Source organism: Alosa alosa, chromosome 5 (assembly GCF_017589495.1).
Source record: "Alosa alosa isolate M-15738 ecotype Scorff River chromosome 5, AALO_Geno_1.1, whole genome shotgun sequence".
Classification (NCBI taxonomy): domain Eukaryota; kingdom Metazoa; phylum Chordata; class Actinopteri; order Clupeiformes; family Clupeidae; genus Alosa; species Alosa alosa.
The window spans coordinates 11,848,536-11,872,467 of NC_063193.1; the positions used below are offsets into that span (position 1 = coordinate 11,848,536).

The 23,932-nt window shown below is 44.1% G+C and overlaps 1 protein-coding gene across 2 annotated transcripts in view; it reads right to left on the bottom strand.

Annotated features, from left to right (window-relative positions):
* The window catches only part of iqgap2 (IQ motif containing GTPase activating protein 2), a 51,095-nt gene extending 27,320 nt beyond the window's left edge, over positions 1-23,775 (bottom strand). For both annotated transcript variants that reach the window (XM_048243162.1, XM_048243161.1), the window contains exons 1-9: positions 23,453-23,775; positions 18,173-18,272; positions 9,812-9,968; positions 8,606-8,683; positions 6,426-6,502; positions 3,160-3,227; positions 2,370-2,483; positions 1,880-2,058; positions 442-529 (exon numbers count right to left, since the gene is read on the bottom strand). In XM_048243162.1, coding sequence (XP_048099119.1) covers positions 442-529; positions 1,880-2,058; positions 2,370-2,483; positions 3,160-3,227; positions 6,426-6,502; positions 8,606-8,683; positions 9,812-9,968; positions 18,173-18,272; positions 23,453-23,498 — 907 coding nt within the window. In that variant the 5' untranslated portion in view covers positions 23,499-23,775. The remainder of the gene's footprint in view (positions 1-441; positions 530-1,879; positions 2,059-2,369; positions 2,484-3,159; positions 3,228-6,425; positions 6,503-8,605; positions 8,684-9,811; positions 9,969-18,172; positions 18,273-23,452) is intronic.
* Positions 23,776-23,932: the final 157 nt, after the last annotated feature.

Below are 23,932 nucleotides of genomic sequence, written 5' to 3' on the forward strand. Positions count from 1 at the left end.
CCCATGTGTCAAATCAAAATATTGTAAATGCAGTTTCGAAATTCAGCTGATAACAAACAGTATTGCTAACTTTTCTTGACTGGAGATGTGGATAGATTTGCAAACAGAGAGAACAAACCAAGCCGAGTCACAAGTTCAGGAATCTGAAATCTAAATGTCAAACGGAAAGTGCTGGAAATAGCATTACCATCATAGAATTACTCCCAGAACTTTCTTACAAAACAATGGTAAACCACAAAGGTTTAGGAAAATGAACTTCTCACTGATTACTGCTAGTGATGAAACCTGCCTCTTATTCTCTACAGTATGATGTTGTGAAGTGTGGGTTAGTGGTTATGTATAGGTTTCACTGAACCAATCCAGGCCTTGACCTTGGTCCAGAGGTCCCTGGCTGCTGGATAGGAAACCATACACATCAGCTCTCACAAAGGTCGTACGTACTGTTCACAAGGTTGATAGCGCTCTGGATCTCCTGCTGTGTGAGCAGTTCCTCGTAAACATCTCTCTCCTCAGTAGCGATGGATGACCGCTGTGGACAAGGAGGCACATGGAAGTCGTTAGGAGTTTGGAGATGAGTGGAAAAAAATACACTGCACATGGATGCTATGAACCTACATTGTTATCAAGCTGCTGCATCAGACAGACAAATTACAGTCCTATTAGTTAGTCAGTCATCAACACTGGGGCCGTGGCCCACTGGTTAGCACTCTGGACCTGTAACCGGAGGGTTGCCGGTTTGAGCCCCGACCAGTGGGAACGGCTGAAGTCCCCTTGAGCAAGGCAGCTAACCCCTCACTGTTCCCCGAGCGCCGCTGTTGTAGCAGGCAGCTCACTGTGCCGGGATTAGTGTGTTCTTCACCTCACTGTGTGTTCACTGTGTGCTGAGTGTGTTTCACTAATTCACAAATTGGGATAAATGCAGAGACCAAATTTCCCTCACGGGATCAAAAGAGTATATATACTTATACTTCTACTGACTAGAAAGATTTTCCCATGCGGTTCTTTAAAATGCACAGGGAAAACATGCCTTAATAAGTAATTTCCTCGCAACCTATGTTGGGAAACATACTCAAAAGTATGTGGGCCTCTGGTCTGTTTCAGCTGATGTCCTGACTGGACATGAGCACCCCAAGGCCAGAGAGGAGGGGAAGAGGCTGTTTTCTTTAGGCATGCCTGCCTGATGGGAAAATGCACTGGAATGCTGAAGCTCATTAAAGTCTCCAACAGGAGTCAATGTGTGATCACTCACCCGAATAAATAAGTTTGTCTTTATATATTTTTTTTCCTCAGACTATTAAAAAGATATTAGATCTTGCCACATAGGTTGCAGCAGTCATGCCAGAAGCATTATTCTAATATCTGCAAAGTCAAATCATTGAGCACCAAAACATCTTGACAAAGGTCTGCGTATGGGAAACGTGGGAGGCCTTCTAGAAGTCACAGCGTGTTCTTGTAAATAAGTCCATCTGGCTGAGTTAGCAGCGCTGAGAGCTCTAAAAACAACCGCTGGAGCTGGGCGGCGGGAACCGGAGCTAAAGAGGCCAGCACAGCAGTAGAGGAGGCGAGAGCTGCTCTCCACAATACCCCAGGGCCTGCTGAGTCATACCCCAGGTGGGGATACAGGAAAGTAGAGAGAGAGTGTGTGTGTGTGTGTGTGTGTGTGTGTGTGTGTGTGTTTCTGAGTGTGTGTGTGTGGACTGCTGTTGTTGGTGCTGTTGTGATCTCCATGTAAACCCCTTACATCAAACACATGTTTGTTTTCCTTTCTACTAAAAAACAAGTGAAGTCATGTGATGGCAGATTTATCATTCCTAAAGAGGAACAGCTTGAGTGCAGAATGAATCAACTTCATAGGGAGGGGAACAGAGACGTGCTTTACCCGCCCCGATGTCTGGTCCTCTTTGGTCCTCTTGGCATGGCTGAGGGCATCCTGATACTCCTGAGCCAGGGCGCTCTGTGTGTTCCTCAGCATGGCGTTGGGGTTGCTCAGGGCCTTCATGGTACCCTCGGCCTGACCCTTGTCTATGGCCTCGTTGATGGCAAATACAGCAGCATGTACTGTAGATAAGGGAGTAGACATATTTCAGTCGTAGCACCAGGATCATATGAGGAGAGTTCGATTCCATTGTCTTCATACTCGAGTGTCATAGCCATTCTTTAGCCTGTACCGTAGGGTGCCCAAACATCTATTTATCAGAATAACGATTCCACTTATACACTTGTATGGTGTCCATCGTTAAAATATTTAAGTAGAATGTTTAAAGAACTGAATGACTGAAAGTGTAGGGGTGATGTGTCCATGCAATAACAGTCCCACTGAAAGTAATTGCTTGTTGTAACTCCTTTCCAAAGACGCCTGTTTTACTCACGTGCTGCCTCGTCCACTGACAGCTCGTCGGCCAGGATGCCACCGATCTTACTGAAGGTGGGCATCTGGATGCCATACTTGTCCAGCTCCTTCCTCATGTTACAGATCTCCTCCTCTGCAACAGGGGTAGAAAGGAGACACACATCATTGGGGATGGGCACACACATGTGTGATCGTAAACAAAACTGCAACATGACATCCACTTCATTTTCTTTTTTATGCCCACTGAGATGTTACTGCAGGACTGCAGAACCAGACATATGATCCTCTTTTCTAAGGTGGCACTGATTTGCATTCATGGAAAAAAAAGCAGTTTAGTCATAACTTTTATTACTTCAATTGTTTAGCCTCCGCACGAGTGTTGAGCTCGGAGTAAAAGCCTGGACACACTTCTTTACCTCAGATCCTCCTCAGAACACTATCAGGCAGCATTGTGGGGAGGGAAGGCTGACATTCAGCCCCAATTAAAAGCAAACAAGGCTGCCTGATTACCTGCCATTACAGTCTGCTACAACCAATTAATCATAAGACATCTTCGACAAGTCTCTCTCTCTCTCTCTCTCTCGAATACCGGCTATTAACCTTCCTCACTTTGCTGGGCTTATGTATGAATGTTTTATGCCATATTTACTACAGATAATTGGAAACTACCACAATTTGGAAACCATGTATGATAACTACACAAAAGTTCAGAGAGGGAAAAAAATATGAACTGCAAACATAGGCATACATCTAAATTACCATTTAATGAGGTTATGTGCTAAACTGAAATGAGTTTGCCAAGTCCTTACCTGTAAAGTCCACCTTTCCCAGGAGATCCTGGATCTGAGGGGCGATTCCGAGTTTATACAGATACAAGCTAAAAACAGAAAAGAAAGACACAACAAATGAATCACAAATGGCATAGCTCAAACCACACATCATGGAGAAAGATGGTAGCAAACCTTACAGCCCTCAGGCACATGAAATATCACTGCTGTCAAAGGCAAACACAAGCAGACCTATAAAATATATAATGACACAGTCAATCGTGACTACAATCACCATAAAAGTAGGCCTAACATGGGGAAATGAAGCAATCAAAGCTAGCACTGACACTGACACTGGCACTTACAATATTACATTGTAAAAAAAACCTGTGTCCTTTATTCAAGATCCATAATAAATCTAAAGAACATCTGCACTAAGGCCTAGGATCATGCTAGTCACCAACATCTTTAAATAACACCCTAATGCATCTGACAAACACAAACATGAAAGTAACTCAAAGCTGAAACTAAGTGGGTTCCTATCTACAGTATTAACTGCCTAACAAACGAATACCCCTTAATCATTGCTTTTTTTCTTTCTGTCAACAGTTTTACAGTTGGTGTCTTTCAAGGCTTTAGAAAATATAAAACACTCTAGATTATCCAACAACCTCCCTTTGATAAGTCTGTTACATATGAGGCACTCTGTGTAAACACATGGACTGCACTGACCATGTTTCTTCCACTAGAGGTCAGCAGCGTGCCACTTCACGGCACTTCCTAGCGCAGCCGCCAAATATGGTCATGCGTGTGCTGCATTACGGCCTGACACAGGTAGCTTGAAACTGCATTAAACTTTTATCTGCAGGAGTTTGGAGGATAAGTGGCCATGAATTATGGAAAGGGGGGTGGGGGCACGAAGCAGAGCATTGTGCTGCGTCACAAGGGTTTCTGCCTGGTGAGGAAGACACCTCAGACGTGCTTCCGCTACTTTTGACCCCCGTGGACGCAAAACCGAGGGAGAAATCTATTATGGAGGAGTTTACGGTACAGACAACCGTGGGGCCAAAGGTTTAATTGTTTAACCCTTTCCTGTGGGGCTCAGACACAAGAGTTCAGCGGCCTGGAGCACCAAGCGGCTGATTTCATTTGGACTGATAACCAGGAGATCATATGGCTGGGAGGGAGGGAGGATTGACTTTCTCCTGAACACTGATAGGCCACTATTATGTGTTGATGTAGAAAGTCCACAAACACATACCTACAGAGCAAATACGCATTCAATTTATATCGAATAAAGCCCGCTATCTGTATTCTTTCTTTTAATCTTGTGTGTACACACCCTTAGCGGTCATCAACACCCATGGACAACCCAGACACACACACACACACACACACACACACACAAATCTGAGGCTGCTACTCATGCAGCATATGTATTTTGCGTGTGTATATGACATGTATGTGTGTTTGAGAGTGTGTGTGTGTGTCTGTGTGTGAGAGTGCATGTACATCTGTATGCACAAATGGTGCACTGCAGAACCAGAAAGAAAATGAGAGGGTCCCTGGTATTTCCCCACTGATGAGCCATAATCAGGAAACCCTGATGCTCTTTCCTTGGACTTTTACTACACGTCCAACACGAGACCAATAATTCATGAGTATGGCCATAAATAATGCATCTACTGTTCCTATTAATAACTCACATTATGTTTAGTCCAGAAAAATCAGAGAGATCTTGGGCAAAGGAACATTTTACATACAGTAGCTTAAGCCTGCACTACATTCCGCTATAACCCAGGTGCAGCTCAGTGACTCTCTATACCCAAACATGAAACAAAGCCATTTTCTTGGACTGACCCTTACAGGCAGGCTACACCAGACACATAACTGAAGCGTTCTGTTCGTAGAGTGTGTGCTGCAACAATTAGCTTCCACTTAATGAGTGGAACTGGCTATACCAGACATGATAACAACGCATTCATTGGGGGAAAAAATTGACTGTACAACTATTTTTACACTCAGCGAACACAGTGCTCAGTTATGTGTCTGGTGTAGTCTGCACCATGCACCATGTCACCAAGCAATCTGCACACAGCAACTATGAGGTCTTTGCCATGTGAAGTGTGTGTGCTTAACTCTGCTTAATTAGCTCTCAATGCCAACGCAAATGCCTAGGCCTTATCACTGTAAGGCCTTCACAGAGGAGGCTGGGTAATTACCCTAATGCACAGATCTGTGTGGTCTGGGTAAGCCATAGAGGCACACTTTGTTTTCAAATCCTACACACAACACAGATTTGGCACAGGCTTAGCGTTAATGGCTACACTACAACATAACAACAATATATCAAAGAGAAAATAAGCAGGAATGAGGAATGGTACAAAATGTGTTTAAGAATCAGAACAGTATCATTGATGAAACAAAAAAGGTTGTTTAAAGGTTGGTAATGTTAATCTAATCATTTGTATATCATTTTGTATTTAATATTTGAATATCTACAGATTGTTTCATTTTCTCATATAGAGTTCTTTTTCAGTATAGTTCTTTTCTATACTGTTGGTGGCCCCACAAGGGGACAGAAACTGTCCCTGATTTGTCCTTACAAAAAAAAGGCATGAGGAAGGGCACACAGGAAGTACTGACAGGAAGCACTGCAAACAGACAGGAAGTGACTGCACCGGGAGATGGGTTTGGTCTGCTGAGTCGCATGTGCCTATCACATAAAGACAACAACACGAGCACTTCCAGCTAAGTTTCATGACACTGTTGTCTCAACCGACGCTGCGCCCTTCTCAGAAATCTTTCATTTGCAGTGTTATCAAACCAAAGCAGCGGAGTTCTCATTTCAAAAGAACAGCTTGGTCTCTCTGAAGAACTCTGCCACTGAAGCTCTCTACACTGACTTCTAACTGACGTTAATCTAGAGAGAGACACATCGACATTCATTGGAATCACAATTATCTCACAACTGATTAAAAAAATAACAGTGTTAAGCGCTGCAACTCAGTTTGAAATATTGGGTCTAGGCATATATAAGGGTGACTTCCAGACATCTCCATAAATCCAGCTCTTGGACAAGAGAGGTGGAGAGTGGTCCAGTGGGGGGTGGGGTAGATTTATTTGATGGGCGAGTGGTGAAAGGGAGGAAACACATAAATCCATTCACTGGAAATCTCCCCAAACACACACACACACACACACACACACACACACAGACACACACACACACACACACACACACACACACACACACACACACACACAGACACACACACACACACACACACACACCATTTCTGTCTTACCTCAGCGCGTGGATGCAGTAGATCACCTTGGGCATGTTTTTGCGGTCGTACACATCTGTCGTTTCGGGGTAGAAGATCTGAAAGGGGAAACCATGTGGTTAATAGGCGAGTCATCCTCACTGAGAGGCCTTGGCCCTGCACAGGACCCCTTGGGTGAAACAGACACAACCCAGGGGGTAGCTGATTCTGGCTTGCATCTGGGCCAAGATCTGGCACCGCATCAGGCCTGGATCTACTCAAGAGTTAGCAGCACTCTGGGTATTTACGTCACCGGCACCGCAGACGGATCATCTGCATCCCACTTTCATAAATCCACTAATGCTGTTCCACTAGAATAAATATCCTAGGGGGGCAGCCGTGGCCTACTGGTTAGCGCTTCGGACTTGTAACCGGTTGTTGCCGGTTCGAACCCCGACCAGTAGGCACGGCTGAAGTGCCCTTGACCATGGCACCTAACCCCTCACTGCTCCCCGAGCGCCGCTGTTGTTGCAGGCAGCTCACAGTGCCGGGATTAGTGTGTGCTTCACCTCACTGTGTGTTCACTGTGTGTTCACTGTGTTTCACTAATTCACGGATTGGGATAAATGCAGAGACCAAATTTCCCTCACGGATCAAAAGAGTATATATACTTACTATACTATATAAGGACATAGCGAATGTCTTCTATCATATAAATACACAATTACAGCCTCAGTCAATGACATCAAGTTGGTAGAGAATAATATAAGGCTTTATGGACACCTTATCTGGCTAAACACTTGAAATAATCCACCATAGTGACCCTTTGGCATGCCAGACCTATTACACTTTAACTAAGTTTAACTAGGTAACTACAACACGTTCTCAGTCAGTCAGAGACATGAAGATTACATAAGTCTCTAAGTAACTGCAGCCACAGACCTTGAGTATGATGTAAGTGGCCTGGCAGAGGAGACAATGTTGTTCTTCTTTTCCATTTGGTCAGCAGTGCTGGTTTGTTGGTGTTTTGGTGTGTTGGTGTGCTGCTGTGGTTATGCCCCCAGGGACATTTGTGGACAGTTGGTGACAGTGACTGTGTTCACATCCCCTCTGGGGCGTACTTCAGATAGGGCTTGAGAAAAGGCCCAGATGTTTGATTACAGCAACAACTTTCCGACACACTGCTGACTGAGACTGATTAAATGACTACAGAGTCGGTGCCTCTGGCAACTCTATTGCACCTCTATTTGCTGGCTGAATATTTAAGGGAATTGATTGTGGCACGACACTGAATGGAGGGTGCATCTCACATTCCCATTCATCTTTTACAGGTGTGCCCCGGCGTGGCCCGACCCCTCCATGAATTATGCCTTTGAGATAATTGCCCTATCAAGTTCCGCCCCAACTGCCTGATGCAGCAAGTCTTGCTTTCACAGTTACAGGTGAGGGAAAGTCTCATAAAGCTGTGTTATCAAGACTCTATGGGGAGAGACGAGATAGGCAGACAGCTTGTACGCCACAGAGGGCACGTTGCATTTGCCTCAGAATTTGGAACCCTGAGGTGGGAAATTGCCAAGCCCGAGTTGACTGCCTTCCAGTTCAGAGTCAGAAAACTGACCATTGTTGAGAACTGTTAGCAATACTAGTTGTTGTCCAGTTGTCAATACAGTTGATAACAACGCTTTAGGCATTTTACAGCAGCGTAGCAACATCTCCATAGTTACAAGTTGGACAGTACTGTGTGTACAACTGACTTGATGAAACTATAATACAGAAATGCAACTTTCTCACTTTTGATATATGGATATCTTGGATTCAAGAGGCTCATACAGCTTTTCTAGTGGGAAGATCTTTAGGGAGCATTTCAGTTGATACTACTCAGAGCAACAAGCTTACCTTCCATGCACTTGTGCACATCTAAATTGGAGTCAGCGACTGCCTGAATACATGTTTGTACACTTACATAAGGAGGGATTTGTTGGAGACTGTACACATGAGTAAAATAAACTCAATGAATAAGTATGCATGTGGATTATTCATTGAGTTTATTTAATTTGTTTTAATTATGCATCTGGATTTAAGGTAACAGGACGTTAAAGAAAGAGAGAGACACTGAAAGAGAAAGTAAGTGTGTGTGTGTGTGTGTGTGTGTGTGTGTGTGTGTGTGTATGTTGCCACATCCGTGCTAACAGCACCGGAAGGTTGGAGACGCCCAGCCTCACCTTGGGCAAACCAACGGACTCCATTGCCCTGAGCCACTGCACTGTGTTGTCTGTGTGTCTGAAGTGAAGTCCGGTCCTCTGCACACAACACAAACACACACACACACACACACACACACACACACACAGATATAGTTACTATACACCAATCAACAATTGTAAACAAAAGGAAAAACGTATAATCAAACGTTATGTGAAATTTTATTCTGGGAAGTTTAGCAGTGTTGAACTTCAGTTGGGTGTCAGTTTAGTTTACAGTATCTGAACTGGTCAAAAGTAATCTATATTGCCAATTTAATGAGAGTAGATTATTAGTTCCATTATTTGCCAATGAGGTTGAACACCGTATGCTGTGTCAACTACAAACATTTCAACATTCATGCAAGCTTAATCTTGCTGAGAGAAACAGTGTGTGTGTGTGTGTGTGTGTGTGTGTGTGTGTGTGTGTGTGTGTGTGTGTGTGTGTGTGTGTGTGTGTGAGTGTGGTGTTGTGTCAGCTGAAACCCTGAGTGGAAGGGGGGGATCATGCCTATCCCACGCTCCCAGAGAGAAGAACGGTGTGTGATGTGGGGATGTCTGTCTACTGCATTTATTGCAAGCCACTTCCTGTGTGCCTGGTTATATTTGTGTATGTGTGTGTGTGTGTGTGTGTGTACGTTTGTGTAAGTGTGAGTTTCACTGGATGGGCGGCACATGCCTACCCCCACAGTTCATTATTATGTCAACAAGCACTTCTCGTCAGCACTTACAGCACTTACTCAAGACCAAAATCATCACATTATGCTCATGTCCATGTCCATGCTCATGTCCATTCCTTGACTTCCCAACTGCCCCCTGTCTGTCCACTACTTTCCTATTGTACCTTTCTGCTATTATTCTATGGCCACTTAACTCATGCATGACACATGGGAAATAGATTTTTGCTCATCTGTCCTCTACTATTTACAATATCCACACAGCCGATGGTCAGTGGTGCAGAGCTGAATCAAACCAGTAGCATCAGGGCATCTAGAGGTGGAATATTAAGTGTGTTTCACATGCACACTGCTATAATCACCTTGGCTACACTGAATTATTTTGGTGAATGACAACTGACTCAGTGACTTTGGCAAACTGCGAAATTTGCTAACTTTCCTTCTATGTTGGCACCAAACTACGTTACTGTTCCAGCGGTGCACTCGAGATGAAAGCTGAGCTGTTGCATACCCTGTAGCGGGACTGGTCGCGGTCGTAGATCTTCTTCTCAGACACCATCTTGGGTGCGAAGAACTTGCCGAGTTTGCCGAGGTAGACTCCGTTGCGCAGGCCTTCCTCCAGCTCCGTGGTGGGCGGGAGCTCCTCCTCCACACACGCCTCTATCCACCTGAGGACACAGAGGAGAGAAGGGGGCGTTATCACTAACCTGGGGCTTCATGGAGCTTCTTTCTAAATACCAGTGCATTTTTATTCTTTAATCGATCATTTTTGTGATTTCTTTTGCCAATCAAATGTACACAAGCACATCTCTGAATCACTTCTTACAAAAAAATATTTAATTCTGATTTGATTTCATAGTTCAGTGATTTCTTTTTACATATTGGGCCAAAGGCCATCACTACTATGTGCACATGAAGAGTTTGGTTCCAAAACGCTATATCTCCGTTTTTAAAAACATTAAAAAGTCATGTTATTTAATTGTGTATTTCAGGTAATCAATAGCCACCTTTACATAGACAATTCTATTCTGATTAGAAATGGAATAACAGCTCAATCAGAATATAAATTGTCATATAAACACCTCAATCGGAATGAAAATTCCTGATCCGATCAGAAAAATATTTATGAAAATGTATTAATATGAAGGATCTAGCATTTTGGAACCAAACACTTCAAATATAACTTCTTAAACTCCTATACTAACACCCACTAGAACACTGTCTTTAAAGGACCAATCAAGGCTCTCAGTCAATTCAGTCCTAAATGTTCAACTTGAAATATTTCTGAGGAGGCACACTGGTGCCCCCATGTGAGGTCACCATCGAAACAAATCCATATAAACAAACATAACCTTGGACCAGCTCTCACACTGGACTCTGTGCGTCCACTTAAAGTACATTTTGGCACCCTGGAAACTCCAGGTCAACATTGGCAATCTTTTTCTCTCCCCTGAAAGCAGTGCAGAAAGTGGTCAAGGTTAAAGCTCCGGCCACAAGAACCACAACAACCCCCTCCCTCCCCCCACACCACTAGGGGTCAGTGTAGTTTACCTCAGGGTGTAGGGCTTGTGCATGTTTCTGTGAGGTTTTCTGTCAGCAATGCGGATTACATAGCTACTTCCTTCCTGCCATGTTCTGGCAATGAAGGCCAGCGCAGAGGAAATCTGGGGTAACCCAGAGTCAGTTCACACACAGACAGACCACTGACACACAAACACACAGCCAGAGACCTCCAGCAGCGTTCTCATGTGGGCTTCAAAAAGTGCTCCAATGAAAGCAGACACACAAAACCTTATTAGTATCAATATCTGAACAACCTCACAAATATATTTTGCAGTTGCCAAACAAAATGCATGTAGGAGAGCTCTTCGAAGAGAGGGGGTTACACCACACCCAAAGTGTGTCCTATGATAAAAAGGAAAATAAATGAAATTCACTCCCACTAGACAGTAAATATGTATAAAATTCTGATCATAACTTACTGACTCCCTCACTAGTCATACAGTCATGGGACAGATGATAGTAAAGACATTGTCAAAAGTTAAATAGGATACTTCTGTAAATTTCTAAGGCTCGCATTTTCAAACACGTTATGATAGTATGGTACGAACATTTGTATATTAAGAATTATCATGTTAATGAGTCTTTTATGATGTAGGCCTGAATAGGCTTATCCATATCCCTCTACTGTAGGGTACCCCTGGCAAAATATACTGAAATGACAAGACTGTCACACATGTTTGTCTACAAAATAGGCAAAACAATATCAATGCCAGGAATGACAGACACTGAGCAACTGAACATTTTGGAGCTTTGACCTATTCAAACAAAGCTGTATTGTTGTAGCACCAACGCTGATGTTCAACAGATGCCTGTGTGTATGTGTGTGTGTGTGTGTGTGTTTGTGTGTGTAGAGGAGGAATACATTGGGCTCTGGAATGGTTTACAGATTCGGAAGCTTTTTTCATAATTTGTTTAGCAAATCATTACCAACGATCCCTAATAATTTTTGGAAGTGGCAAAAAACAATTGGCACCTAACAATTCAACAAAATAATCAAACCAGTCCAATCCAATCTAGTGGAACACATGTCAACATCTAAAAACAAGCCTACAGGTAACTAGGAGTCCCAGAATATGAGGTGAGGATGAAGTAAGGATGAAGATTAGGGATGCCATACATCTCCAGATTAGGGTAAAGGTCACTGCGTTCAGACGTTCAGAGTGTGCTGAGGAGACATTAGGTCTTGTAAGATGACGTTAACATGGCTGACTAATTCCACCACTGAATGGATAAACACATAGATGAACACATCGATCAAACCCATCAGGTTTAAAAAAAGAGACCATGATAAGCAAGGATGGAACGCAGTTAAAAGCAAAATTACAGATGTGCCATCACTGTCACTCTCCCAAATGGATGAGTAAAAAGCTTCATCCTAGAGGAAGAAGTTGTGTTTCTCTCGTTATCAATGGATGTTGTTAAGCCTTCAAACAAAACATGGTGTATTCTTTGCTTGCAGTAAATCGGTCGATGTCAAGTAAGGTTACACATTAAACGTGTGGGGGACCAGCACAAGAATGATTCTCCTGAGGTATTTAGGGTATGCCCATGCCACATGGCTTCACAGCCAACAGGGGTTAATCATTTCAAAACCAAGCCTCTCTGGCTGCATCTCTGACTGATATAGTCCTAAGAACCCTTATCCCTAATTCTCTGGACTGTCAAACAGCCACTACCGACACGAGACACTACAGCTGACCTTGAAGCCTGTGGTAGTGAGGTTTTACAAAAACAAAATTCAGGGCCGCCTAGGAACAAATAAAAAAAGCTTTCCTAGTCAGCAGAAGTTCAAACCATGACAGTGTGTGGCACCATTTTGTGGCAAACTAGGCCACTATAACCATTGGAGGTGAGAATAAATCAAAACACACACTAGAACCAGGGCAGTGTAAACCACAGTCAGATATCAGTGCTATGCTATGCCACTGATATCCACCAGCTCTATACAGCACTACATGTCCCCTATAGAGCTGATTCAGGAAACAACCATGTTCCATATTCTAATAGGACTCAACTTTGTGCGTTTGTCTCTACTGCACAAACCCTTCAGTGTTGAGATGTACTGGCATGATGGATTTCAGTGGGATGGTGATTTAGGCTATGCTAGGATATATTCTGACACGAGTGCGTCTGCTTAGTCCAAATAGAGCTGCTTATGTGCATGAGGCCAGCAAGGTCAGTGGGGGTCTGCGACTCCCCATCTCTCAGCCCCTGACAGATTTGCAGCCGGGACTTAGAGAGGTACAGTTAATTAAGAGTTCCAGAGGAAGGGGAGGAGGAGAAGGGGAGTGTATGTGTGTGTGTGTGTGTGTGTGGCGTGCCGTGGTGACAATGCTCCTGCCCAAACATGCGTCAGCGCTTCTCTCCATTAGCCGCCCCCTTCTAAATACACAGATGCATACAAACACACACACACACACACACACACAGAGACAGACAGTATACATACACATATACATATACACATGCACACTCCATACTCCATCACCCACCCACAAGTACTGTTGTCTGTCAGCACAAAGCGATCTGGATGCCCTGTGTGCCACCTCTTCATCCTCACAGCGATGACAGACTCGCACACGACACCCTGCTCCAGCCAGCCGCTTCAATCGGAGGCCAACTCCACCCTGGAGATGTTTCATACCTACCCTTGGTTCGGCGATAAAGATGGCAGTGGCACAGGTGCATAAAGAACCTCTATTCCCCTTTGTGTATGCTGCTTTAAACAAGCTGCATTCTATTTCTTAACACAGGAACATGTAGTGACACAAATTAGTGTGTCGACTGCCAAACCTAAACTAACTAACCAGACTGTTGACAGAGTGCTATTGATTGTTTTCGAAACAGCAGAGCCATTCATTCAGAGACCTAGAGGTTCCGATGGGAGAACACTCACAGAGAGCCAGTAATGGCCACAAGGATGTGCTTATGCATCCCCAGGTTTCAACCTGGTAAACCAGCTGTCACCAGGAGTATATAGTAGGCTACTCCATGTAGTCTTGCTGCTTCTACCTCTGTGTGCTGCTGCGGTCAGGAGTCTTGCTCAACTGTGACATCTGAGCAACTGTTTCTTTTTTCTTTCCTAGATCAAAGCCTAAACTACCGAATATGGTCTGCCCTGTAATGGCTTTAGAACAAGATAAAAGGCTCTAAAAGAAACAGTCAAGCATAGACTTGTCCTCATGGGGCAATTACAAATAATAGTATGAGGAATATAAAGGTGCCCAGCAACTGGGAAATAGCCTGTTGTTGCTCCAGTACTCTTTGATGGATCTTAAATGATGATAGTTGACTGACACCAAATGAAATATAACTTGAACAGAGAATATGAATGAATACAACCGGTATGTTCCATGCTTGATAAACCATTTGAAACATACAGCATTCGAGGGATTACTGGTAATCAAAGCAGGCCAGCAAAAATGATGAGTCAATCCCAGTATGAAACAGCATGTCTGTCCGGCTAAACGTAGCAGCGGATGACCCAATGATGGAACAAAGCACATCCTGACAGCGTCTAAACCCCTCATAGTGATCACTACTTCCTGTGGCTGAACAATGCACTTGTGAAAAGCCAACACCACCACGCTGAGGTCCAGAGATGTTTGTAGCCCCACAAGCACCTTCTTCCTGGCATTGTCCAGCCTGCAGAGTAAGACAGAACCTCAATACTCTGAAAAAGAAGGAAAATCCTACTGCTTGTGCTAAAATGGCTAGTAGGGTCAATTGAGTGTCGTGCCTCAAACCAGTGCCGGGTTTAATTCAGACTTATTTAATAAAAAGTAAATTAGTGAAAAGTAGTACAGGATTTCCAGAATAGAGGCTTTGCAGCAGAGTGGCAGAGGAGAGTCCAGACGAACAAAAGAGGAACAACTCCCTCCCTGACAATAAGTCATTAAGCCTATTTTATTTCTATTGATTGTAGTTATTGTGATTTAATATGAAGATGTCAAACTTATGCTCTCCTGTACGTGTACCTAAGTGCCAGGGTAAGCCCCATGTTGGTTAGCTGAGCCAACAGTGCACGCCAGTGTATAACCACAGCTGGTAAATTAGTGAAAAGTGCTACCCAGTGATAAGTGCAAAATGTTTTAGGTCTCAGACTATCATCAGTGCACACTAAAACTAAAATTGCTAGTGCTCATAATTTTTGAGAACAAATATCTGCTGGATTGCAAACATAACTCATACATGTATTTCAGTGCAATGCTTTAGATCTGGAAGTTCTATGGTTAATATACTGATATGGCACATTACTGTGCGGCTAACGTATTTCTGTGGATGAGACAAATATGCTGAACTTTAAGTCCATGTACATGTAAATGTATCGGCCCTATGATTTCTGCAAGGTGGAATGTTCAAGGCCTGCAAATCAAGCTGGTGCCAGAGATGTGTAAACAAACCCGCCCATTCCGTCCACTCCCCATTCCCAGCCACTTAACTACATTTCAGCAGCAAGTTGATTGACATCCCTGGGGTCCAGTTTCTGACTTGATGTATTACATTATTGGTTAAATATAGGCTAGCAGAGAGAGATCAAGATGGAATACGTTGACAATATTACCAAGGTTGTTCAATGAGCCTGGGTTATAGCTACCCTGGAACAAGCTACCCTGGAACAATGCACAGGAAATGCATGGATTCCAGTTGCTGCTACTGTAAGAAACTGGAATCCATGCATTTCCACTGAATTATTTTTGGAATCTGATCCCTTATCATACCTGTTCATTCTTACTCGTTGCTTTCGACTTATCGTGACTAAATTCAAGATGGCTGCAAACGCTAAACCCGTGAAGATACTGTCTGCATAAATCGTCTTGTAAGTAAACTACCAGTGCTTTTTCAAAGTTCTCAATGTCTCGTTTTAAATGTCAGGGCCCTCAGAAGTCTACCAATGAAGTGTGGAGATACATTGAGCCTCGTAAATGGGTGTAAAACAGTGATTTATTTGCATGGCTAGCCCGATGCCGAAGCACCACTATTGAAAAAGCTGTTGGTAGCATCGGCTAACTAGCGCCAGATTTTGGAGTGCAGGGGACAAGCCGAGATGGGCTATGAGACATACGTTCACACTCGGTATCATGTTTCAATACACTTTAGGTCAATATCACACCGGAATTCTCCTTTAAGATACCATATAGATACCATTGCTGATATTGCTTTTTCCCTGCTTCTGTCTACAAGACCTACAAGGACAGAAATCCAGTTTAGTGTTTAGTTTACCATTAAGTATCACTATCAGCAGTCTTATCGAGTTTATGGTAAGCCCATTGTTTGATCTAGTGATTCCAATGAATGAGCGTGGGGCTATTGGCTGAGGTCTGGAGAAAGTGCTGGTAAAGTATTGAGCTCTGGGAAAGCAAAGTACTGAATGAAGATGTACAGTAGGTAGGCCACTTCATGATGTCACAGGCCTGACGTCAGTGCTGAGCAGTCAAATGCATGGTCTGTGGGAAAGAGATTTTCCTCATCTCAACAGGAGATGTTTGCTTTGCACGTCTGATTACATTTACGTCACAGTGTTCTTGTTAACCCTGAGTGGTGCATGCTTTCATCTCAACTTTGAGTTTTCAAAAGGGATTTGAAAAATGAAAAAATCATGAGTAAGCTTACTTTCTGTTTACTCAAGTCAGCAGGTCCAAAGTCCAGGTGTTTAAAATACTCACTGGAACAGGGGGTGGGTTGCAGTAAGTGGGAAAAGAGTGTGTGTGTGTGTGTGTGTGTGTGTGTGTGTGTGTGTGTGTGTGTGTGTGTGTGTGAGCTGCCGTGCTGAGCAGATATCTTCCATGACTGACTGACTGTGTGTGTGTGTGTATATGTGTGTGTGTGTGTGTGTGTGTGTCAGGGATATGGCACATAGCCTCTGGTTACTCATGACACACACAGAATATCCATGCGTAATCTTCCCATGTTCATTCCAAAGCCCACAAGAGCCAAATTTAGACCTTTAGCTCTTTCACTCCTGTCATACATCCCTCCATTCACAAGCATGAGACTGCACACATACAGTACAATAAGGTAAATCTATCGAATATTTTCCCATAGGTTGAGCAGGTCTGGGGTATGAGGTAAACTAACACAAATACTGTGAGACCTCTGCCCTCTCCTCTCCTGGTTGATGTCTGACTCTGATAGCACGCGATGAGATGTGAATGCTACTGCCACGTTAATAGGCCGATTAGCAAGCGGCATTATAATCCTAATCCATGATGACAGGATTCCCAGAATAGAGGCTTTGCAGCAGAGTGGACGAACAAAAGAGGAAAGGACTCTCAGAGGTGGACAAGCTCACTCACGCATTACCAAGAAATACTAAATAAGCCAAAACACTCAAGGTTATGATATATGATCTTAATTCTAACAACTCCCTCCCTGATAATAAGTCAATAAGCCTATTTAAGCCTGATTGTAGTTATTGTGATTTAATATGAAGATGTCAAACTTATGCTCTCCTGTACGTGTACCTAAGTGCCGGGGTAAGCCCCATGTTGGTTAGCTGAGCCAACAGTGCACACCAGTGTATAACCACAGCCGGCTGGCAGCCTTCACAGACCAGATCTTGGACCATGTGTTGTGATATCTGAACACCATTGACTAACCTCACGCAGCTTTAAGGACTGAACTGAGCACTTTGAGTAAATCTGTATCCATTCTCCAAACCTTAGAACGGTTCTTGGCACTGGTCATGCACACCAGCATCTATAGCACTCGGAGCAATTTCAGTACCCAAAGGGAGTGGTGAAATACCGGATGTGTGTGCACATGTAAACACACACACACACACACACACACACACACACGCACGCACGCTCATATTTTTGGCAGGAAGTACACTGGTTGTGTCATACAATATGAAAGAGAAGTACTGCAGTGCGGACTTGAATTAAATATTAACAGTGTAGCTATTATTGCTAAAATAGCATCTTGAATGTTTGAATAATCTGAAACACTGTAATGGAACAACCTAGTTGCCTTTTGCTCATGATCAGGCAAAAATAGCCCTGAATGGACACCATGGTTCATGTGAAATATGGCTGAAGTTTGTATATTTCAATAGTACAGCTCTCACTCAAGTCACATACAACAAAAAGGTATCTACAGCCTTTGCAATTGACCTTAAGTATACATTTGGAGACACCATAAACCCATACAATATACACACCGGACTAGGGGTACCCAGGTCAAGTACAGGTACAGCCCTATAGACCACCTTCAAACCCACAGGAGAAGAGGGCTACAGGACAACGCCTATGGGACAAGTGCTAATGCCTGATGACCTAGCCCGAAGTAGCTAGAGCTGGCCGCTCACCGTTTGGCTTCCTCTAGGTGACACAGGTATTCATAGGCGATGTTTTGCCGTCTCCTCTCGTCCATTTCCTCGGCCGAGAGCCTCTCGTCGTCCACAATGGCTGCAATATAAACACAGGAACAAACAGCCACAGTCAAAGGCGAATGAAGAGAGAAGAGAAGGACCAACAGAGAGAGAGAGAGAGAGAAAACAGAGAGAGAGAGAGAGAGAGAGAGAGAGAGAGAGGAGGGATTTCCTGCGGTCCTTCAGGTGGTCACACTCATGCACAGTGGCACAATGGGACCACCCAGGACAAAGTTAAGAGAAGAGTCTATGCTGTTTTAAATCACAAATACTACTAATAAGTACCACATGCAGTTGGACATGAACAAGGTAATTATACTACACCTTGGCATTAATGAGCCGTGATACTCAAGGGAAAAAAATCTTGTTGTTGTAGTTTGCAGGGTGTGCTCAACAAAGGGTTTCACCATGAGCACACACACACACACACAAACACACACACACACACACACACACAAACTGGGATCACAAAAGGCTTGGGTGGGAATTATACATACTATAGCAACCCACCATGACATCATACAGTTGGACAGTGTTCAGGGTTCAGAGCTGACTGTGACTGGGGATTGAAATGATGTACACCATCCAGAATGTGGACTGGGACTGAGGACTGGGGTGATGTACACCATCCAGAATGTGGACTGGGACTGAGGACTGGGGTGATGTACACCATCTAGAACAGGCCTATTCAATTAGCGGCCTGCGGCCAGATCCTGACAGTTTAAATCTTTCTGTGGCCCACAAGCTATCTTCAAATCTGGCTGCCACTTGTATGCTATGATATAAAGAAACTAAGGGATCGTGGAGCTACGCCTGGTTATGAATAAAGTCATGCAGGGCTGCTGACACACGCAACTGAAACACATCTCACTCCCTCAACCCACAGTTATTTCACACTTACATCATCTTTCCTTGAATTGCTTCTCCTTGTGCCTTAACGCAGACACAAGGGGGATTAAGAACATGCTGGCAGCTACGCTACGGTGGAGGTCAATCTGCATTTGCCTTAAAACTAGCAATAGTGTTTTATCAACAAATAACCAAACTAAACTAATTAACAAATGCACCACCGTGTTACGTTACCTTCTCCGATATATGCATCGTAATGATCTTCTATCACTTCAATATAAATATCAGTGACAAACTGACTGGGTGTGTCTGGGAAATGATGTACACCATCCAGAATGTGGACTGACTGGAGACTGGGGTGATGTACACCATCCAGGATGTGGACTGTGACTTGGCTGTTGAATGGTGGAGTGGTCATTGTAATTGGTAATGAAACCTAAGTATAAGTCTAAGTATAAGTATAAGTATATTAGTATAAGTATATTTACTCTTTTGATTCTGTGAGGGAAAATTGGTCTCTGCATTTATCCCAATCCGTGAATTAGTGAAACACACTCAGCACACAGTGAACACACAGTGAGGTGAAGCACACAATAATTCCGGCGCAGTGAGCTGCCTGCAACAACAGCGGTGCTCGGGGAGCAGTGAGGGGTTAGGTGCCTTGCTCAAGGGCACTTCAGCCGTGCCTACTGGTAACCAGCGGCAACCCTCCGGTTACAAGTCCGAAGCGCTAACCAGTAGGCCACGGCTGCCCCTATGGCCACCCTAGGTCTATGGGTGGTTTGGCATAATGGCACTGTCCACAGATACTGTAGAGTGATCTGTACCTGGCTGAACTACTGACAGACACCCCATCACCCCCACCGGTTCCTTCTCCACCTCCTCCGGCTTCGGCTCCTCCCTCCTGCGTCCCCTACTCGGCTAAATCCCCAGCAATCCCTTTATTTCTGGATGAGTAGCTCGCTCTCCGGGCCTGTGAATGTGTCTCTAAGTGGGTCTTAGGAGGAGGTTAAGAGGCCCAGGGCTCCTGCTGTCAGTAGGAGGTTGATGTCGTGGCATCACAGGCGCTCCGCTCTGCTTACACCGGCTGCAAGGTTCCGCTGCTTGAGAAAGCTGGGGTGAGGTGGGTGACCCATTTCCAAGTGCTGTGGGACTTTGAGGGGGTCATACTGTCCAGGCTGATCAATGCAAAAAAAATTATGAGCACTGACCCCTTTTGAAGAATGTATGAGCATGCTTTTTTTTGTAATCCACGGTCGGATGCAATTTTTGGTTTCAATTTCTAATTTGAGCAAATCACTTCTAAAATCTAGCTGACTGCTAGCCACTCTTTAATGCAGATGATGAGCTTTTTCAGGATGTTAGTCCTCTACTCCAGGCTCTACAGTGTCTCTTGAGGTTAGTGTCATTCTTTTTAGGGGGCAGAGGCTGTGTTGACCCCAGTTTCCTGCCATTGGGAGAGCTAGTATCTGGGTGGAGGGGATTGACTTGAGCTGCCCAGGGACCTTGGCACCTGGATGGCCTTAGGTGCATCAGAAAGACACGATTAACTTGAACTTAGACACCTCAATGGGTATGTCCCCATGTATCACATCATAACAAATTCACGCATCAGTATTTGCCCAGACGGGCACTTGATAGAATCCTCACACATCTACCCCACAAGTGCCAATACCCTACAGCAATACCCTAACCCATCACAGAGAGAGATCCAAATCTACTAAATGACACTTTTCCCACTGGGAGTGCAGGCCCTGCCTGCTGTGTGCCAATGGGCACTGAAGAGCGCACACTCTCTGCCCTCTTCAGTCTCAGTGCCAGGGGGGTTGCCCCATTCCTCCTGGGCATCGTTCACTCACTCACTGCGTGATAACTGATTTTGCTGACAGGTAAAGAGTGCCCACGCGTTGACACTTTCAAACAAGCGAGTGGATCATGCCAGCCAGACCGGCACAAAATAAAGGAGCCATCTCCTCTGGCTGATGCAGGCACAGGCTTGCCAACCAATCTCTGTGGAGCTGCATTGTACAGTGCCTTTTGTTCACACTATCTGTGGCATCAGCTCCAATAGTGTGGCCAGACACAGAGAAGGTGATGGGATCAAGCTTGCACAAGAGTATCTCTTCCATTTGTGCCTATGTGCCTTGAGAGGCAACCATTAACGTGTCATCAATTCCTATTCTGGAAAAAAAAATCTTCAGATGAGTACATCTTGGCAGAAAAGAAAAGCTGGCACACAGACTAATAGCCTTAGGACTGTTTGGCCAGCTACCGCTGGGCATACCCATTAACCTTTGCCATATCTTCTCATGTTATTATAGTGTGATTCTGAATCAGAGGGCTGGCAAAGGCCGTTTTGAGTCAGCTTGCAGTTAAGAGGCTCTCAATCCCCCACCCCTCCTCTCAGTAAGTAATGAGTTACAGCTGCAGACGACCTTTGAGTTCAATCTCGCCAGGGCCATCTCTCTCTCTCTCTCTCTCTCTCTACTGTCTGATGACTGGCACTGGGAGCACTGCAAGAAAAGCCATCTTGAATATTAATTGTGGAGGGAACAGGGGGAAAAATGTACCTCACCTTGAACATCCACCTTCTGCAGTCATCCTGTGGTCTCAGACCCCGAGAAAGGAATGCTAACTTTGCCCCTTTTACTTTTCTACTGGCATCAGCACAGAACAATCTAAGAATAAATCACATAACAATACAACCACACGACTGAGGTCCAGATGCAATACTTCCTGCCTTAGTCTAGAGACAGCAGAGGGTCCATGTGAAGGTCGGTGTGTTTTTGGTAGATCAGTGAAAACAGTCACTGAGGACCGTCACAATCCAATGAGAGTGAGACCCTCATTTATTCTGCTGAACTGCCTTGAACAATCAAAGGACATAACTTCTTGATCTGCCACACACGGCTGTACCAGACCTGTTCGTTTAATAAACGCATCCTGTCTGTATATTTATTTATAGAGAGAGGAAACGGAAACTAAAGCATTAATATGCATTCTGTAAAGAGAAATGAAAATACCTAAGTGAAACTGAGCAGTTCCCACTGCATAACTGCTGAGAAAAAGGTAGCATACAGAGCCTGCTGCACTTTAGCCTAACACCTTTAATGTATTCCTTTTCAGTTCTGCAATAAACTCCCAACTAGATCAACCCTGAGAAATGACATACTGGTAGATTTAGAAATGTAAAACATCTGTCTGTCACATTAATGAATCCCCCATCCCACATTTCCTTATGTCAACTAATCCCAATGACATCAGCAGATTTAAAAAAGAGCAAACACAACACAAACAGAGAGAGAGAGAGAGAGAGAGAGAGAGAGAGAGAGTGAGGAGAGAGAGAGAGCAAACAGTATCCTATCAGGTTTTGACGTTTGATGTCACCATCTGTGTGGTTAATATTAAACCATTAAACAACCACTCGCACACAAACGTGTTGAGAAACACCCATGTAGCCCAGTGCCAGACCCCAACAAAAACACACACACACACACACACACACACACACACACACCCTCACACCTACACCACATTCATTCACCTAACAGAACAGATATTGTAACTTAGGTGGACGTGTACATTGGTCTTTTACAGTGACTTGATTATTGCACTCAAGCATTGGAGTGAAATGCCATTACATTATCTGATGTGGATAAACATTGCCTTGCACTGCTGCTAAGTTTATTTCACATTGATGACAAGCAGATTCTTGGGACTGACCAATCTAGCTACTGTATGACTCACTGGAGGTGCTTTCTGATCAAACTGTGATGACACCTGAGTCTTAACATAGAGATGAGTCATTTGAAGGGCGCTGTTTATTTCAATCAATAAAATAATGGTCATCATAAAATTAATAACACAGGGAAATCATTGTAATCCCTGCTTAGAATAATGACTTGATACCTACACACACACACACACACACACTGAGGGTGAACATGTGAGAAACCTAAAGCCAGCATACAGTGGCCAACTATAGGCCAGCAGGCCTTCTGTAGTTTGCCACAGGATGTCCTCAATGGCATAATCTAGACATGTTCAGAGGGACAGGTACTACAAACACAATCATGTTCCAGGTTCACACATATATTGGCCTTCTGGATACCGAGATATCTATAAGAAATTGCAACAGTAGACCTACAACTATAACAAAAAAATCAAGGTCTGATTCTGCTGCACTGTCCCATCCATTCATTCATTGACAACTGAAGTTTTCATATACTATAGCAGTTTTGTGTCAACTTAATACTAGTCAGCAAGAATGCATCTCCAGAATCACAGTGGAAGCGGAAAGTTTAATTGCTTAGGCTATTTGATAAATATGTCATTGACTGTAAAGCAAAAACGGTTCTGTTAACTTACATCCATATCGTGGCCTGAGTGAATTTGCGCCGTCTTCATGGTACATCCTGCTTCGGTTTCCCCAGTTTAGAAACACTTGTCAAGATTTAGCTCCCGGTACTATAAACTTACTGGTAGGTCGACCCGACGTCTGTTGAACAAATCGAAATGCGCCAAATAACTGAAGAAAGGTCGTTTAAAATAGCTGCCGAATTACAGGTTTGTTGTTAATATTATGGAGTCAGCTGCAACTCATGTCGCTCGTCTCTCACTCAGAAAGCTCGCTCCCATAGCGTTGACTTCGAGCAAGAGGCTGTACCTCTCTCTACTCCACAGCGGTTTCCTCTGCCAAACCCCCAGCCATACCAACCTGTGGGCTAATGATCTACCCGCAGCTCCACCTGGCGGCTAACCTACTTTTAGGATTTGAGTTTAAAATATGCGCGCAATTTTACCCACGTTTGTAGAATGCGCACGGGAAACATTTTGAGTTCATGAGTT